This window comes from Amphibalanus amphitrite, unplaced genomic scaffold (assembly GCF_019059575.1).
Source record: "Amphibalanus amphitrite isolate SeventyFive unplaced genomic scaffold, NRLGWU_Aamphi_draft 000014F_arrow, whole genome shotgun sequence".
Taxonomy (NCBI): domain Eukaryota; kingdom Metazoa; phylum Arthropoda; class Thecostraca; order Balanomorpha; family Balanidae; genus Amphibalanus; species Amphibalanus amphitrite.
In genome coordinates, this window is record NW_024881510.1 from 1044777 (window position 1) to 1063808 (window position 19032).

The following is a 19032-nucleotide window of genomic DNA, read 5'->3' on the forward strand; positions in this document are numbered from 1 at the left end:
CTTATAAGTCAATGGGAAAATATGAAAATTGCTATTTTGGCGCCGAAAATGATCTGAAACTATCTCAAGCATATAGAATCATGATTTCATGCACTCCTTGCAAGGTTCTATGCTTCATACATGGAGGAAGGAGTACTGGAGTGGCAACTTCACGCTTTTTTGCGACAGACACCTTCCAGCTAGTACCGTTCATAGGTTCTTATCGAAAGCAGAACTACACCATTCAGCCAATCAGCGTTGCCAACCGTCCGTAATTCAACCAATGAGCGCGCCCGTAACCAGCTGACGAATAAAATGAACAGACTACATCGAGCAATATTTAATTTTATAAGTTTATAAGTTTATATTTATAAGTTTATTATTATAAGTATAATAATAATATAAATAATTTAAAATATTTATAAGTTTTAATGTCAATTTCAACGAGCCGGCGCCTGCCCGTTCTTCCCGTCCTCGTCTCCAGCTGTAGATGTACCGCCCTTCGCGCACCGGATTTGAGATTAATCTGTGAAAGTCGCTAGAACTTGAATGTAACCATTGTCTTCTCCGTTTAATTTCCTGCTCATTGATGTACAAAAATCACACGTAGCGCCCAAAATAATCCTCCTACGCCCTTTTCTCTAAACCGCTGCACGCCATAGCCCGCCATTATAAGCCGACCGCCGCGACCCGCCGATACTAGCTGGGGCGTTTCGACCCGCTCCCGCTAGGTGGCCCGTGTCTGTCGCTAACGGCCCATGGTAAAGGCATAGAGTTGCCACTCCAGTATTCTCTCCTCCATGCTTCATATTTACATTGTTGCTCTTGCGTGACGTCATTTGTGACGTCACAAGGGTCACAATTTTTCTTCAATAACTCCCGATCAAATTGAGCTAGCGAGTCGGGAAAGCCACCAATGGACTCAGGAAGACCTGCCGAATCGAATGATATGCGACATGACATCTTTCGACCAACTTCGTGACCTGGGGGTGCTGACCTGACCTTGACATGAGGCAGGGCCTCGGCTAACATGTTAACTACTGGGGCAAATGCCCCAGTAGAGTCGAGGAATGCCCCAGTAGTGGTCAGGCTTTGCCCAACCTCCACAAAATGAAACTATATCAATATTAACGTACATTCTTTCATTCGGGAGCGGTTGAAGACGTTTGTGGCAAGAAATCAGGGGTGGCGGAAGAGGGAGTGCACGGTGTGCAGCTGCACCCTCAATTTCCCTCCAAAAACATAGGCGTGCATTGGCGCAAACATATCTTTTTGCACCCCATAATCCATCTTCGTTCGAAAGAGCGTCAAAAATAATGACGAAATAACTTCGGCCTCTTTTTTGGTCAGGTCAAAGGTCAGGTCATGGTGCAGGCCAAATTTCGCCGATTTTCAGGCCGAATATCGACAGTTTACAAGATGCAAACGCATAACTCGGGAACCAATTAGAGCTACACCACCGCGGAAAAGCGGATTTGATAGCCATATTAGCATGCTTTCTGGTTATTTCTCTTAGATTTGACCTAACGTCAACTATTTTGCCTGCAAGGGGCAAAAACTACCAAAATAGACGACTTTTTCGGGAACAGTTTTTCTGCAATAACTTTTGACTCATGGCTTGCACGAGCTTTCTTTTACCGACAACGTGTTCCTCTCGTCAAGACACATCAAATTAACTGCAATTTGACCTTGGAGGTCAACTTGAAAATTCGACCACAGGTCAAGGTCATGATCTGACCGGAAATTGTCATGTTGCATATCAGTCGATCTGCATCGTCGAGCCAAACACGGCATTTTCATCGCTCTAGCATGCCTCATTCAAAAGTTATTCGCGAAGAACTGTTAGATGCCATTCGTGAACTGAGATGACCTCAGGGGCATATTAACAAGAGTCACGGGTGCTATTTTCATGTTCAGTGTGTCAAAGTCACGTACAATGTTTTATAGTGTTTAGAATAACTTTCGTCCAAAAGAGGTGGTTTTGAATTTTCTCCCATTGACTTATAATAGAGGTCACAAAATTGAGCTGACCTTAGGTCACCGAAATGAAAATTCCGAGATATAAATTTTGTACATGCTGTTGCCCCTATTAATCGCTGAAAGTTTTAAAGCGATCGGTCACTCGGTGTAGCTACGGCATACATTGAAACATTTTATGAGGTGAGGTCACTTGAGGTGACCTGGTGACCTGATATTGAATGACCTTGGACTGAAATTTTCACAACACGTGTAGAATTGATGGATGATGGAGCGCCGCCGTTTTTTAGATATCCGCGAAAAACCGCAGGAAAAACCGCAAGTGTTCAAACACCCCCCCCCCCCCCCCAGCAGGGCGCCAACACACTTTGACAATTTGCCCCAGTAGTCAAATTTCCTTAGCCGAGGCCCTGACATGAGGTCAACACCCTAAGTTGACCTGACCCGAACAAAAAGTATATCATTCGATGCGCCTGAGCTAGCTGAACACGATGATGCCAAAATCGCGGCTCTACGGCCATTTTTGGCGAAGTTATTTACAAAAAACCGAACCCTTGCCTTAGATCACTTGACCTGACCTCAGAGGTCACTGGTTGACCTGAGACCTTTACAGCGGGTTCCTACCAGTCACTCTGCATTATACTTTGCCGCATACGACCACTTTACCGCTTAATTCTAGTTAAATTAGCGGCGCATTAGCGAGGTGGGTTCAATCAACCCCCTCGGCCGGGGCAAATGTAGGTCCGGCGAGTGAAGTTGAGGAATTCTGAAGATGCGATCGTGTTCCCCACTCAATTCTGCGTAAGATGCCGGGTTCCGTATCTACGTAACTTGAACGTAACGGATGCGGCGGCCGCAAACGTAACTCGAGGTCCCGAATTACCTATTCCTCAACACAGGCGGCGGCCGGTTCTCGGTCTGCGCAATATGGCCGCCACCGTTAGACACCACGGCCAATAGGATTGAAGCGGCATTGCTCCCCTGTGACTGACGCTTATTCGCTTCATGTTTTGTAACAAACGCGCCAAAACTGCAATATAACAGCACTATATGCTTCTTGACAAAATGGAATAATATTAAAAATTTAGCCCTGATGGCATTCATTCTTAGTGGAAACGTAATTACAAAATATTTTGTAGTAACTATTAAATTCCGGCCGAAAACAGTGCACGGTTTAAAAAAGAATCATTCCAATGACGGTCCATTCTTGCGGTCCTGAAATCGCCACTATTTCCGGCCTCTCCAACGCAACTCGTTGTCCAGACGTAAATATGCGGTGCAGGGGGGTACGCTCCGGCTGTTTAGCATTACGAAAAGTGGTGACAGACGTTTGTGGAGGATTGTCGACGAACTCTTGTTCCGCGAGCAGCACTCACGCGCTAGCGGAAAATCCACCAATCAGCGCTCGGCAGTGCTCGACGCTGATTGGCCCGACGCTCGTGACGAAATTGCGGGGGACCGCAGTTATTCTCTATGGACCCGAATAGGCTTTTGGATTTCGGAGTGGTTTCTTTAAGATTATATGCTGTTTCGAGCTGTTTTCGAGTTGAAATATATTTCTTATGACTGTTAGCTATATAATGGCACCATAAAATCATGATTTTAATTAATATTACCGATGTAATAACTAATATCGGCCGAAAAGACATGCTGTCTTGGCACGGACTGCCCTGCGGCTGATGTGGGGCCTCTAGTGCCAGCGTATGGTAATAATGGGCTGAAGAAGGGTTATTGGAGACTTTTAGAGCCCCACCAGGATTCAGTATAGGGTCATCAGAGGCCGGGAACGTCCATCAGGGGTCTGAGTAGGCCTGCCATAGGGGCATACATGACACATCATGGAACATGGGTCAATCTAGATCCATTAGGGGCCGTTGAAGGGCCATCATTGTTCAGCGTGGGCCCGCAATTACCTCTGATGGGCATGCCGTGCCCCGATGGACTAACGCTGGCCTCCGATAAACCATCACCAGCCCCTGATAGGTCTACAAAGCCCCCTGCTGGGTCTAAATTGGTCACTGATATGCCCAAATGGGTCACTGAGAAACCCGTACAACATCCCCTGACTGCACCTGATGGACCAATGCCGTCCCCTCATGGGCCCACCACGGCTCTTAAATGGCCTCTTCAAGTCCCTGAAGCGCCTTTATTGGCCTAAATGGACCCCTGATTGGCTTATGTGGTCCCTAATGGTCCTATATGGCCCCCATGAGCCCTCAATTCGTCCCGAGACAGCCTTACATTATATGCCACCGGCCCCTGGTAGGCATGCACTGGACCCACTGGGCCTATTATACCGACCCATAAAGGGCCCATGTCGAGCCCTCATGGGCCTCCGATGACCACACGCCGGCATGTGTGGCCCCATCAGCAGTGGTCCGTCTATCCCATGTACTTACGGTCTTTTTGGCCGATGTGACACCGGTAGTATATAGAAATGTCATGATTAAATGTCGTTATTATATAGTCAAAGGTCACGGAAAGAATATCCAAGCTCAAAAATGGCCTCAAACCCAACAAAAACTGAAACAAATCCCCTTCAAAAGTCATAAGTCAATGAAACGCCATAGGGGAGTAGCTGCAGTCCCCCGCAATTTCGTCACGAGCAACGGGCCAATCAGCGTTGAGTATTGCCGAACGCCGATTGGTCGATTTCCGCTAGCTTGTAAATGCTGCTTGCGGATATAGTCTTGAACAAGTGAGGGTCGCGGCAACTAAATATCGCTTGTCACCACTTTTTCTTCGGGAGCGTTCTACCTGGTTTATATAGCCTTGCCAAGGTGCAAGGGCTTCTTAAGGCCGGGCTCCACTACGCGTTTTTTCCGTGCGTTTTATCCGAGACATCGGTTTTTGCGTGAAATCGTTCCCGAAAAAAAGTTCGCATCATTGCTCAACATTGGGCAAGCTACACTGGGAACGATGTCACGCAAAACACGACAACTTGCAAATTCCGTACCGATTTTAAGGAAATCTCGGTAAAACGCATGACGATGTCACGCAAACTCGGAAATCTCGTACCTATAAAAAGTTCAATTATTTGAACTTTTCATCGTTTTTTGCGTGATCTCGGCCGGGAGACATGACTTGTGCGCTGCGGCAAACAATGTGAATGTACTTTTGTGTTTGTTTTTGACGTTGTTAAATATGTTTTTAATCTTGTGTTGAAGCTAGGAAATTTTTGTAGAAGTTTTTTAGTGTGAAGAGGATGGTGAAGGTAACATAGCAACCCTACATATTTCATTTTGCGCTTAAAGCAGTGTCAGTGCAGGGGAAAATGGTTTTAAATCAAATATAAATTGGCGGAGTGGTGATAGATGAGTGGTCGGTAGAATGATGTGCACAGTGCACACGCGCTTTATGTAAAAGTGGATTATTTCGGCACAAATAGGCGCCCAACTTTCATGGTAAGTGATGCAGAAATTTCAGCTCAAAATTGCTTGTGTCGAGTTTCGGTGCATGAGGGTCTCACGGGCGTCCAGCTAGTGTATGGATGTTTTCCAGTCTGTTGCATGGTAGTGTAGCGACAGCTGCGCCACCTCGCTTGCTCAGTCTGCCCCTGGCGGCAGACCGCGAAGCTCTACTTGCGCCGCTACACACAGATGTCACTTTTACTTTCACCGTTACTACCAATGTTCTCCGTGGCTCAACAATGTAAAGCCAAACTGTTCAGTTCCGTTGTTCAACTGGTCTCTTTGATCGACACGAGCCTCACTCGTTTAAATATACGCCTATACCTCCTACGGCGCGGTTTAGCCCTACGGGCACCACTGGGACGGGCCAGCGTCCACCTTGAGGAGGGTATCGATCATAGGGGTGGAGGAGAGTGCACGGGGGACACGGCCCAACCGGCTGGGACATCTACCCAGTACGAGGGATGACAGTGGCGAATCCCGTTTGACTCTCCAAAGCCTCTCCCTCTCCGACTACGACATCTGAAGACTTCGCCGGCTCTCCGAGGGCACCACACCACAAATGGTGACCCCGACGTGATCCTACGAGATTCTGACAGCTCCGCCTCGGCAAGAATAGGTTCTACCCGAACCTGGCCTCCCATCGCCTCGGCAAGAATGGGCTCGTAATTGCCCGGCGGATTGACTGTGTGTGTGTGTGGCACTCGGGCCCGCGAGACCCGCCAGTGATTGCGCCGCGAGCGCACCAGTGACCGCACAGCGAGTGCGCTACAGTGACAGCGCAGCGAGCGCTCTGCGATTGCGCAGCGGGCGCCTCAGTGGTTGCACAGCGAGTGCACTCCAGTGACAGCGCAGCGAGCGCTCTGTGATTGCGCAGCGGGCGCCCCAGTGGCTGCACAGCGAGTGCGCGACGAGCGTTCACCTCCGCCACCATGCCCGACACTGCAGACTCGCGTCCGTCCGCAACGTTTCGCCTGCCCGCCTTCTCGCCGGAGGAAGCGGAACTCTGGCTGGTGCAGGTAGACTGCGCATTCGACGTCGCAAACATCACCGACAATGCGACCAAGTTTAAGCTGCTGGTAGCGAACCTACCGGTGCACGTAGCCTCCCAGGTACGTGACGTAGTGACGGCCACGCCGCCGTCCTTCACGGACCTGGTGACGGCGCTGCGGTCTCGGCTGGCGCAGTCTCGCGCGTCTCGCCTAGAGACCCTGCTCCGGGACCAGCAGTTAGGCGACCAGAAGCCCACCCAGCTGCTGCGTAACATGCAGCACATGCTGGGTAATTCAAGAGATGACACCGGCCTCCTGCGGACGCTCTTCCTCCAGCGCCTGCCGCAGACCACGCGCGCTGCCCTGGCCCTCCTGCCAGAATCGACCGGAATCGACGACCTCGCCAGCGCCGCAGACCGATTCCAGGAGGCGTCGCAAGGTGCCGTGGTGGCCGCCGCTGTGGCCCCGCCGGCCGCCGCTGTCGCTCCGCCGGCCAGCCACTCCTGTAACTGTCAGCAGTCGGCAGGGACGGATCTCACAGCTGCCGTGGCCGCTCTCACCGCGACCGTCGCGCGGATGGAGGCATCGTACAAGAGCCACCGCGCAGACGTTCGGCGACGCAGCAGGTCCCGCCCGGCACGCCGGCCAGCGACGCCCGGCACGGGCACGGCCCGCGCCGACACTCGGCAGCCGCCGGCAACGGACGGGCTGTGCTGGTATCACGAGCGGTTCGGCGCTGACGCCCACCAGTGCCGCCAGCCCTGCTCGTGGCAGGGAAACTAGCTCGCCTGTCTGCCCTCGCGCCAGCAAAGACGGGCGGCCCACCACTGGCGCCTCTGTTCTACGTTACCGACACGGTAAAGAACTGGAGGTTTCTGGTCGACACCGGCGCCCAGGTTAGCGTCCTGCCACCGGGTGTTCTGACGCCGGACGACCAAGTGACCGCCCAACGCGACGCACCACGACTGGAAGCCGCTAATGGCTCCGCCATCCAGCTCCACGGTGCCGTCGACGCCACCGTACGGCTCGGCGCACAGTCTCTCCAGTGGAAATTCCTGGTGGCAGATGTCTCCACACCAATCCTCGGCGCCGACTTCTTGGCCTTCCACCGACTCACCGTCGACATGCGCCGCCGGGTGCTGCGCTCCGACCAAGGCGTAACGTGCGTCGTCGGCTCTCCCGCTAGCGTCAGCTCCGTTGGCGTCCGGATGTGCGCGGAGAGTGATTATAGTGGCCTGCTGCGCGAATTTCCGCGCGTGACGTCTACCTCCACCCGGCTCCTACCCGTGCGGCACGGCGTGACGCACCATATCGTCACGCGGGGCCCCCCTCGCGTCGGGCGCCCCCGCCGCCTGCCGCCGGACCGGCTCCGCTTCGCTCGACACGAGTTCGAAAAGATGGTGGAGATCGGCGTCGCTCGCCCATCCAAAAGCAGCTGGGCCTCGCCGCTGCACCTGGCGCCGAAACCAACACCCGGACAGTGGCGACCGTGCGGCGACTACCGCGCACTCAACAAAGTAACTGTGCCCGACCGGTACCCGATACCGTTTCTTCAGGATTTCGCCGCGAATCTGCATGGCTGCACGGTCTTTACGAAGATAGACCTCGTGCGCGCGTACCATCAGATTCCGGTTGAACCTGCCGACATTCCGAAGACGGCGATCGTGACGCCCTTCGGCCTCTTCGAGATGTGCCGCATGAGCTTCGGGCTCCGCAACGCCGGCCAAACATTCCAGCGCTTCATGGACGAGGTGATGCGCGGCCTGACGTGCTGCTACGTGTACCTCGACGACATCCTGGTCGCCAGCACGTCCCACGAGGAACACCGCCGCCACGTCCGCCAAGTCCTGGAGCGCCTGGACAGGTTCGGCATCACCGTCAACCCGGAGAAGTGCGTGTTCGGCGCCAGCCGAATCAAGTTCCTGGGCCACGACGTATCACCGGACGGCATCGCCCCTCTGCCGGAGAAGGTCTCTGCGGTGAAGGACTTTCCGCAGCCCGCCACGCAGCGCCAGCTACGCCGCTTCATCGGTATGGTAACCCACTACCATCGTTTCCTGCCGGGTGCCGCCAGCCTCCTATGTCCGCTGCACCGTCTCCTGGACCACAAGCGCAAACGCGCTGCACCGCTGGAGTGGACACCAGACGCAGAGAACGCCTTCCAGCGCGTCAAAATCGCCCTGTCACAGGCCACCCAGCTCGCGCACCCCACGCCCGGGGCCGCGCTGAGTCTGCAGGCTGACGCCTCGGACACCGGGGTCGGCGCCGTGCTACAGCAGCACATCGACGGAGCCTGGAGCCCGCTGGCATTCTTCTCCAGGACGCTGAAACCGCCGGAGACCCGCTACAGTGCGTTCGGCCGTGAGCTGCTGGCCGTGTACCTGGCGGTGAAACACTTCCGGCACTCTCTTGAAGGCCGCCCCTTCACCATCTTCACCGACCACAAGGCACTTGTGTCGGCCATCGGCTCCGGCTCTGTCAGCTACTCGCCCAGGGAGATCAGGCATCTCGACTTCATCTGCCAGTTCTCAACAGACGTCCGTCACGTGCCGGGCAGCGAGAACGTGGTGGCCGACGCACTGTCCCGGACTGTCAGCATGCTGAAGTCGCCGACGCCGCCGCTTCAGGACTTCGAGGCACTCGCGGCAGCACAGCAGGAAGACGGCGAGCTGAAGGCGTACCTCGACACGCCCCACAGCCTGCAGGTGCGCGCCGTACCGCTCGCTGGAGGGAGCTCGCTCCTCTGCGACGAGTCGACCGGCTCACCGCGACCGCTCATCCCAACTGCCCTCCGACGGCACTACTTCCAGCTGCTGCACGGTCTGTCGCACCCCGGCGCCCGCGCGACACAGCAGCTCATCTCCAGCCGTTTCGTCTGGCCGGGACTGAGCAAGGACGTGCGCGACTGGACCCGCAGCTGTGTCGCCTGTCAGCGCTCCAAGGTCCACCGGCACACCCGCGCTCCGGTAGCAACATGGACGCCTCCCTCCGGTCGCTTCGAGGAAATTCACATCGACCTGGTAGGCCCGCTGCCGCCCAGCGAAGGTCAGACCTTCCTCCTCACCTGCGTGGACCGTTTCACCCGCTGGGTGGAGGCTATCCCTCTCCCTGACATCAAGACGCCCACTGTGGTGTCGCGAGCTGCTCCCCCCCTGCCCCGGGGCCTGGCGTCGCCAGGCCCCCAGGCAGGGGGGAGCAACTGGCGTCGCCAGGCCCCGGGGCAGGGGGGGAGCAGCTCGCGACACCACACCCTGCCGCCCTTAAAACGGAACACATTCACTTTGACCTGCCGCCCTTAAAACGGAACACATTTTAAACCGGAACGTGGAAACAAACACATTACGCGTCGGAACGTGGAAACAAACACATTACGCGTCGGAACGTGGAAACAAACACATTTTAAACCTCGGCGATCAGTCGCCTCGGGCACCTCCGGCGCCGAGCGGAACGGCGTTGCGAGGGGCCCTCAGTGTCCCCGCCGCCCCTGCCGCCGCCGTCACCGCCACCGCCGGTGTGACTGTAGCCGCTGAGGTCACCGGTATCACCGCCGCCGCCGAGGTCACCGGCACTACCGCCGCTGCTGACGGCATCACCGCCGCCGCTGAGGTCACCGGCACTACCGCCGCCGCCGGGGTCACCAGCACGGCCGTAGCCACCGGGGTCACCGGCATCCCCGCCGCCGCCGAGATCACCGGCACGGCCGAGGCCGACTGCTCCCCGGTCACAGGCCTGACCGGCGACGCCGGCGCGGCTGCCGTCACCGAGGCCATTGGCGCGATCGTCTCCGACAGGGCGCCCGGCGCTGCCGCCGGCGCCACCAGCCCGGTCACCGCCGGTCGTCGCTCTGACGTCACCGCCGGTCGTCGCTCTGACGTCACCGCCGGTCGTCGCTCTGACGTCACCGCCGGTCGTCGCTCTGACGTCACCGCCGGTCGTCGCTCTGACGTCACCACTGGTCGCCGCTCGGACACTACCGCCGGTGGCCGCTCTGACGTCACCGCCGACGCTGTTCCCTGGGTCCGCCGCCGCCGCCAACAGCTGGTCAACGTGGCGCGACCAGATCACGTGTCCCACGTCCACTTCATACGACACGGGACCGGGGCGGGCGACCACCGTGCCGCGGACCCACTTCTGACGACCGTCATACGAGCGGGCCCACACTGTAGCTCCCACGGCGAATTCCCTGCTCCGTCCGCCGGCCGTCTCACGCTGCCGGTCCCGAGCCGCCTGCAGAGCTGTCTCGGCGCTCGGAACCATGAGGTTCATACGAGTGCGGAGGTTCCGCCCGAACAGCATCTCAGCGGGAGTCCGTGCGGTCGCGGCGTGGGGCGTCACTCTGTACGCCATCAGAACTCGGGCGAGCGCCAGTTCCATGCCTCCGCTGTCGTCTGCTGCCAGAGTCGCCTTCAGTGAGTTTTTTAGCGAGCCGACCGCTCGCTCCGCCATCCCATTAGACGATGGGTGATGGGGCGCCACTCTGACATGTCGGATCCCGTTATAGCTGGCGAACTGGGCGAATTCCTGGCTCGTGAACTGTGGGCCATTGTCCGTTACCAGCACCAGTGGTAGTCCGAGACGAGCAAAAACCGTCCTCATCACCGCTACGGTCCGCTCGGACGTGGTCGTCTTCATTGGGATCATTTCAGCCCACTTGGAGAAACTATCCACCATCACCAGGAACCAGGTGCCCTTCAGAGGTCCGGCAAAATCGGCATGCACCCGCTGCCACGGGCCGTCCGTCGGCTCCCACGGGTGCCGTGTCGCCTGCGGCGGCTCAGCTCGCTTTGAGACGCACGCCTGACACCCGCGAGCCAGCGCCTCCAGCTCAGCATCGAGTCCCGGCCACCACACAAAGCGCCTCGCCAGCTGCTTCATGCGAGTGCAGCCGAAGTGACCCTCATGCAGCTCCCGCTTGACGGTGTCGCGCAGGTTGCTCGGGATGACGACTCGGCCGCCCCAGAGCAGACAGTCGGCCTCAGTCGTCAGCTCCTCTCGGCGATTCTTGAAGGGAGCCAGGTCCGGGTCCACCACCGCCGGCCAGCCCGATCGCACCGCCGCCAGAGCGCGGGCGAGCGCCGGGTCTCGGCGCGTGGCCACTGCTATCTGCTGCGCGGTCAGACACGGCCCCTGCTCGGCGATGAACATTACGCCGCCTCCGCCGTACGCCGCCTCCTCTTCTGCCGACAGCCGGTTCTCCGCCTCGTCCGGCACCGACAGACGGGACATCGTGTCCGCCAGCCTCATGTCCTCCGTCCGGCGCAGCTCGATCTTGTACTGATACGCCGCGAGCTGCAGCGCATACCTTTGCATGCGAGCCGCCGCCAGAGATGGCAGCTCACGGTCCGGGTTTAGGATCCTGGAGAGCGTCCTGTTGTCGACCACCAGGGTGAACGGCCGACCAAACAGGAACTGGTGGAACCGCCGCACTCCGAACGAGACGGCTGCGGCTTCCCTCTCCACTTGGGCGTACTTCCTCTCCGTCGGAGTGAGCGTTCGGGAGGCGTACTGTACCGGCCTCTCGAGCCCCTCGGGCGTCACTTGCATCAGAGCCGCTCCGACTCCTGTCGCACTGGCGTCCGTGACGAGCCGCAGCGGCAGCACGGGGTCGTACCGCATCAGGACCGGCGCCGTGGACAGCATGTCCTTCACACGGCGCACTGCCGCGGCGCACTCCGCCGTCCATGCCCATTTGACGCCCGTCTTCAGTAGCGCGTAGAGCGGCGCTAGCACGGTAGACAGGTTGGGCAGCAGCCGCTGATAATAGCTGACTGACCCGATCAGAGATCGCAGCTCCTGCACGTTCCGAGGGTCAGGTGCTGCTGTGACGGCCGCCGTCTTCTCTTGCACCGGGCGCAGACCCGCCTCAGACAGTCGCCAACCGAGATACACCACTTCTCGGACTCCGAACTGGCACTTCTCTTTCTTGAGGCGGACGCCGTTGTCCTTCAGCCGCTCCAGCACCCGGTCCAGCCTGTCCATCAGCTCACGGTCACTGTCGGCGCCGATCAGCACGTCGTCCAGGTAACAGACGACTCCTGGAAGACCATCCAGCACCTGGTCCATGATCGCCTGGAACTGCGCTCCACAGGTGCTGATCCCGTACGGGAGACGGTTCATCCGCAACGCCAGTTGCTCCCCCCTGCCTGGGGGCCTGGCGACGCCATTGGCGGCGCCGGCGCGCAGACGCGGGGTTCGAGAGCAGTCGGCCGCCGGCCCGCGCGGAGCGCGGTTGTGGTAGTAGCGATCGGTGTTTGGCGCTCTAGGGAGTTTAACGCAATGCGGCTTTGGTTGTGAATAAAGAGCTCACGTTATAACACCCACCGTCGCCAATGCATTCGTGTCCGGCTGGATCGCACGCTTCGGCGTGCCGACACGTGTCACCACCGACAGAGGTTCGCAGTTCGAGTCGCACCTCTGGCAAGAACTGTCTGCCATCCTCGGCTGCACCCGCCACCGGACCACCAGCTACCACCCGCAAGCAAACGGACTCGTCGAGCGGGTGCATCGCCAGCTGAAGGCAGCCCTCCGGGCCCACGGGAACGAACGCTGGACCCGCTCGCTCCCGCTGGTGTTACTCGGCGTCCGTTCAGCCGTCAAGACGGACCTGGACTGCACAGCCGCGGAACTGGTGTACGGCCAGCCACTCCGCCTGCCGGCCGAGTTCCTCGGCGACGCGCCGACCGCCGCCGTCACGGACCCAGCCTCGTACGCCACTGAGCTCCGCCGCTACATGCGGGACCTGACGCCAGTGGTGCCGCGCGCCTCGGCCACTCACCGGCCGAGCTTCGTGCCGCAGACACTCCGGGACGCGTCTCATGTGTTCGTTCGACGAGAGGCGCGACCCTCGCTGGCGTGCCCGTACGACGGGCCGTACCGAGTGCAGCAGTGCGGTGACAAAACTGTGCGCATCTTGCGAAACGGCCGCGAGGAAACAGTGTCCATCGACCGCGTCAAGCCGGCCTTCGTAGAGCCGCCTGACGCCCCGGCCGCGGCGGCCGACTGCGGCCCCGTCAGCCGACCTTCGAACTCGGCGGTGCCGGCCGCTGGGCCGCGGCTCCTCCTGCCGCCGCTTCGCCCTGAGCCGCCACCGCCGCCGCCCCCGCCGCCGCCCCCGCCGCCACCGCTACGACCGTGTCTCCGCACGACACGATCCGGCCGTGTTGTGCGCCCACCAGCGCGTTTTCTCCACGTCGCGTTCCACAGCGACGTGTCTGGGGGGAGGGTGGTGTAGCGACAGCTGCGCCACCTCGCTTGCTCAGTCTGCCCCTGGCGGCAGACCGCGAAGCTCTACTTGCGCCGCTACACACAGATGTCACTTTTACTTTCACCGTTACTACCAATGTTCTCCGTGGCTCAACAATGTAAAGCCAAACTGTTCAGTTCCGTTGTTCAACTGGTCTCTTTGATCGACACGAGCCTCACTCGTTTAAATATACGCCTATACCTCCTACGGCGCGGTTTAGCCCTACGGGCACCACTGGGACGGGCCAGCGTCCACCTTGAGGAGGGTATCGATCATAGGGGTGGAGGAGAGTGCACGGGGGACACGGCCCAACCGGCTGGGACATCTACCCAGTACGAGGGATGACAGTGGCGAATCCCGTTTGACTCTCCAAAGCCTCTCCCTCTCCGACTACGACATCTGAAGACTTCGCCGGCTCTCCGAGGGCACCACACCACAGTAGGCGGAATGTTAAGAATAAAAAATCCCTTGCCCTCTTCAGCCACCAGTGGCTAGCTATGAAACAAGTTCACTGGCGGTCCCAGGGGGGGGCCACGGGGGCCATGGCCCCCCCTTTGGTGCTGAAAGGTGGGGCCATACTATCTTTTGGCCCCACCTTTCAGATCGAACAAAAGTCCTAGAAAAGCTTTTTGTATGTTTCATTTTCTTTGTTGCGCCATCAAAGGACGTAAATTTCACTCATGAGTGGGCTCAGTTTCGTATTCTGTCAATTTGGCGGTCAGCGTCGCTGGCACCGGTTCACGAGTATGGCCGCATCTTACATGGAATATCAGCGTGGGTTTACTTGAGGCTCTCGTAGGCCCAGCAATGGCTGGCATGAGACCTCTTCGGCAGTGGCGGGTGGGCCATGCCAAAGGAGCGTGGCTCTAAGACACTAAAGTAAGACCTCTTGGGTCGGTGCTGTGCACCTCAGAAGCCCGGTGGTGACGCCGTATGCCGGCTTGGTTTCTTAAGGATTAGCGTGGGATCTCCGGGGCCTGCGTAGAGTTTGCATTAGCTAGTATGTAATTTCAGAGGCCTGTATGTAATGTGTACACAGTGGCGGTCGCGGGGGGCATCAGGGCCATGCCCTCCCAAGGCACATAAAGGGGCCATCATATCATTTGCCCCCCCCCCCTCAAGCAACCGATGGGCCCCCATAGGTGTATGGGACCCTGGCCCTGATTCGATCGTCACGAGGCTAAAAAACACGCCCACACCGGTCTTTGAGCGTCCAACAATGACCTCTGAGGGAACTTCAGTGGCGGTCAAGCGCCCACGTTGACCGCTAAGAGCCCACATCGACCTCTGAGGCCCCACATCTGACCTATGAGGACCCCTTACCGGCCTCAGGGGCCCCAACCGGCGTCTGAGGGTCTCACACCGGTCTCTAGTGGCCTTATTGCTGTCTCTGGTGTCCCAAGACGAACATTTAGGTGCCAATGAGGGCCCCGCATTGGCTGCTGAAGACCCGATGCTGGCCTCTAAGGGCCTGCATTGGTCTCTGAGGAGGGCTCATCTTGGCCTTTGAGGGCCCTCTGCTGGCCTCTAGGTTCCAACGACGGCTCATTCCGGTCTTTTAGGGCCCCACGCTGACCTCTGAGGGCCCCATGTTGGCCTGTAATGAGTAGGACCCACATAAGCCTCCGAGACCCCAACTCGGTCTCTGATGGTCTCAAACTACTGGCCTTTGCAGTTTGCAGGCCCTGTACTGGTCTCTGAGGGCCCTAAACTGGCCTCTAAGTGAAAACATACATGGGTGGGCTTCTGAAGATCACAGGGCTCACGCAGACTCCTGCACAGCCGTACGTTGGTCTTGATCGAGATTACTTTACGTCCTGATGGTCCCGCGCAGATTCCCTCATATTTCGACGTCGGGACCCCATGAGCCGGTGTGGGTCCTGGGGCTGGCAGAGACTGGTGAAGTCCTTAGGGCTCAGGGCAAGTCTTTTTAGCAGTAGGACTATAAGGCAGGTTGAGTGAGCCCCAATAGAGCCGTTGCGAGGCCCCGCGCGAGTCGTGCGCGGCCCTCAGATGCCAATTTTGAAAACCAAGAAGCTGTGGGGCCGGGGGTCTCCAGAGGTCGGTGTACCTATTCTCTCCCGCCGCCAAAGAACTATATGGGTAAATGTCATAGTCTGAAAATGATCTCTGGGTTTCACATGCATGTTCAAAGCAAGAGGTATCCGTACTTTTCCGAATTGTTTTATTGTGGTAAGGTCATGAATCCGCGTGCCCGACCTTCCAGTATATGCTACACCGATCCGTCGCCATGGTGCAGTGGCCCGACCGGTGGAAACACCGTGGGACGGGAAGTGGAACTGGTGCTTTTGCCTTAAATTGAGCTTAAAGATTTCACGCAAGAATGAGGTGGATGAAGCATAAGTAATGCCAACTGCGCGGCGCCTCGTGGACGTAAAAAATTAGCCGATCCCCCCCCCCCCCCCCGGTGACTGATAAATGTTATGTCCCGCGAGTGTGACTTTGGCCCCCCCTTTTGCGAGCGGCTGCGACCGCCAGTGAACAAGTTATGTATTTAAGCAAGTTTATCATAGGTGCAAGGCTAGCAACATGTGCAAGACACTATTTTATAAAAGTTTGGCTTACTTTTTATTAAATGTTCCTACTTGCAAAACACCTTCTTTATAGGCTCAAAATAAACAAAGTGTGATTTTCCGCGTAGTGGAGCCTGGGTTTAATGACAACAATAATGTCACGTGCTTCAGGATGACAAGCAAAAAACGATATCACGCAAAAACCGACAAATTGCAAAACCGATTTCACCAAGGCGATTTCACGCAAAAACCGATGTCTCGGATAAAACGCGCGTAAAAAAACGCGTAGTGGAGCCCGGCCTTTACCCAGCGGCCTATGAAAAAAAGGTGAAATTTTTATTTTGTCAGAAGTGCGCAGGTTTCGCTGCAGCAATCGAAAGTGAAATTTGTGTTCAAATAACTGATAAACTGATAGTGCAAGCAGCTTTGTGCTCTTTCCAAGCAATCAGAAGCTGAAACTGCTATTTTTGTCGAATCAAAATCCAGGAAGTTACGTAACACTCTTATTCGAAACAGGCTATAATTCTCACATTATCTTCATGTGATTAGTTAGGAGCTGTTTTTCGAAACATTTGCATCGTGGCGTTGCAAGTGTTTTTATATACCTTGCGTTGCATCGTGTGCCGGGTGAATAATTCAAAGGTAAGGTGAATTGTTGCGGATAGGTAAGACCTCTGCATTTTTGAGGGTCCCAATGACCCTACCATTTGTTTTAATTACCTATCACAGTTCAGTCGTGTGAGTCTTGGTATTTTTGGGTAGGTATTTTATCAAAATGAAAGATAAGGAGCTCCTCAGGATCCTTTGTCTCATTTTGGTCCAGACTGGAAAAAATACACGTCATGCCGAATATGTCCGGCGTAGTGGTGGGATTGCGCCGAAAATTTCAGCGCATGTTCGGCGTAACTTTGCAGCCATGCGCCGAATCCAGCGCATGACAGCGGACAAATTTTTTGGCGCAGTGCGGTCGCAGAATCTTTTGGCGAAAGATGGTCACCAAATTTATGCGATACGCTGGTCAATCTAGCAGCAGATTCGCCCCGTGGGCAGCTCTGGAGAGGTTGCGGGACGAGATGTCCCCGCCCCGGTCGTCCCGTGCTCGAACTGGCGAGTCGCCCTGAGTCTACTCAGCCGAGGAACGGCCGCCCAGGTCAGACATCAACCTTCGGCATAGAGATAGGTACGGAAAACCTTGTTGAATGTCGCAAAGCGTCGTTAAGCAATAGCAGTGGTTTCCTGCCCACTGCAGTATCGAGGGGAATGAGAGCGCAGACGACCTGGCAAAACAGGCGGCCGCCCTGCCCTCAAACGCCCGATCGCTGACCAGGGCGGTTCTTATTGTGCGGCCTCGCATCAGTGGCGCGACAACTGCTTAGAATCACTATTCAAGCCACTCCTCGGGAGCACGCCGCCGCTCCCTATCCCCGGAGAGGACCGAGAGGATGCCATTTTGGTGCACCAGATGAGGGCGGGCCACCGGAGCCGCTCGCTCCAGTACGGCAGCGAATCGGCTGTCTCCACTCCGCCGCGTGCCAGCACTTGCAGTGCCCAGACAAGCGGTGCCCAGCGGCGGTTGCGGCGCTTTGCACCGTGAGCCGAGAAGAGGCTGATGTGCCGGAGCACGTGCTGCTCCGCTGCCCGGCCCTCGCTGGCTCCCGCCTAGGTATTGGGTTTACGTGGAAATAAAAAACTCATTCGGACGCTCAAACACGGGAGAACATACAAGGCCCTGAAACACTGTCTTGTTGATATAGCCTTGATCAGTAGATTGCTTTATATGAAAAAGAGCTCAATTTTCGCACAAATAGGCACCTAATTTTTCGCGCAAATCACGCAGAAATTTCGGCGCAAAATCGCTTGCGCCGAATTTAGGCGCAAGAGGGTCTCACGGGCGTCCGGCGTAGTGTATGGATGTTTTCCAGTCTGGATTTTGGTACAGCCTTGGATGTGTTGTAAAAAAATATGTTCTTTGTGGTAGAATTACCAAGCATCAATATCTCTTCATTGGCTCTAGTAGATTTTGCTGAGCAGCTGCCTTGATCATGATGTTATCAGTTATGGTAGTCACCTATGACATATTTGATAAGAAATCATGCTTGAGGCCACTTGCAGAAATAAAGTTAGTTGTAAAGCAGGCGTCATACTTCCGTGTATATGGCTAGGAATCCAGAGCCAACACGAGACCAAATAGGCAATCATTTCAATTTGGTGACTGGTGTGAGAGTCTTCAATAAGTGGTACAGCTTACCTCCAGTGGTAATTGATATTGCTTCTGTTGAGCAGTTCAAATTGAGATCATGTGTGGGAGAAACTGCATTGCTCCCACGCACTGCATTCCTGCATAAGGCTCTGATTTCGGAACCAGAATTTTTTTCTTAGGGTGATCATAGAGCAGTAAATGCAATTGTGCTAGTTTCAGCACATGCTACAAAACTGCTATCCCAGTTCTAAATCCTATATTTAAAGTGGTATATTTCCCTTAAGTGGCCTCTAATTTCTGATAGATGTAGGGTATTGCTGCATGCTTCTTTTACACTGTGGTCGACATTTCTGTCATTTCAGAACAACTGTATTTGAGAGTGAAAGATGGCTCTACTAATTGGGCATGTCCGACGACTGCTGCTGAACCAGGCGACCCGGAAATCCCTGGGAGAAGCAAAAAGCAGGGCTATCTGCATTTCTGCCTTCAGTGAGTAGCAGTAGCTGGTATTTGTGGATGTTGTGATGAAATAAAGGGACTATGTGTGCACTGTTAAATGCGGTTTTTATTAATGATAGTTATTGTTAGTCCTTAGAGTCTGTCTCAGATATCTAGGAAAGATATAAAGCATACTTTGTCTCATAGAAATAAGTGTATGATGAAAGTCATTCAGTAATTAATCTTAGGTGTTTAGTTC

General features: G+C 56.0%; 4 protein-coding genes across 8 annotated transcripts in view; 2 read left to right on the plus strand and 2 right to left on the minus strand.

Moving 5' to 3' along the window:
* Positions 1 to 16370, minus strand: part of LOC122384487 (transmembrane protein 70 homolog, mitochondrial-like) — a 21609-nt gene extending 5239 nt beyond the window's left edge. The window contains exon 1 of one of the 2 annotated variants that reach the window (XM_043371936.1): positions 16188 to 16370. The gene's annotated coding sequence lies outside the window, so the exon portion shown is untranslated. The remainder of the gene's footprint in view (positions 1 to 16187) is intronic. The other variant, XM_043371943.1, reaches the window with a different exon arrangement.
* The window catches only part of LOC122384453 (cysteine desulfurase, mitochondrial-like), a 39507-nt gene continuing 25810 nt past the window's right edge, over positions 5336 to 19032 (plus strand). Inside the window, exons 1-2 of one of the 4 annotated variants that reach the window (XM_043371873.1) lie at positions 5336 to 5360; positions 18698 to 18824. In XM_043371873.1, coding sequence (XP_043227808.1) covers positions 18722 to 18824 — 103 coding nt within the window. In that variant the 5' untranslated portion in view covers positions 5336 to 5360; positions 18698 to 18721. The other 3 variants (XM_043371856.1, XM_043371865.1, XM_043371847.1) reach the window with 3 other exon arrangements.
* Positions 10656 to 12421, minus strand: LOC122385137 (uncharacterized protein K02A2.6-like). Its single transcript, XM_043373182.1, has 2 exons — positions 10964 to 12421; positions 10656 to 10694 (listed from the first exon to the last, which is right to left on the minus strand). Exons 1-2 carry the CDS (start codon positions 12419 to 12421, stop codon positions 10656 to 10658), a joined length of 1497 nt encoding a protein of 498 aa, XP_043229117.1.
* Positions 12420 to 18712, plus strand: LOC122385144. The gene is made up of 3 exons (XM_043373196.1): positions 12420 to 12457; positions 12749 to 13367; positions 18698 to 18712. The coding sequence occupies exons 1-3, from the start codon at positions 12420 to 12422 to the stop codon at positions 18710 to 18712; spliced, it is 672 nt and encodes a 223-aa protein (XP_043229131.1).

Bases quoted from the DNA above. Each gene is read 5' to 3' on its own strand.
- LOC122385144 (XM_043373196.1), top strand. From the start codon at position 12,420: ATGATCGCCTGGAACTGCGCTCCACAGGTGCTGATCCC. The intron at 12,458-12,748 runs GTACGGGAGACG...CACCACCGACAG, and splicing joins GCTCCACAGGTGCTGATCCC to AGGTTCGCAGTTCGAGTCGC.
- LOC122385137 (XM_043373182.1), bottom strand. From the start codon at position 12,421: ATGGACCAGGTGCTGGATGGTCTTCCAGGAGTCGTCTGTTACCTGGAC. The intron at 10,695-10,963 runs GTAGCGGTGATG...GATGGCGTACAG, and splicing joins CGACCACGTCCGAGCGGACC to AGTGACGCCCCACGCCGCGA.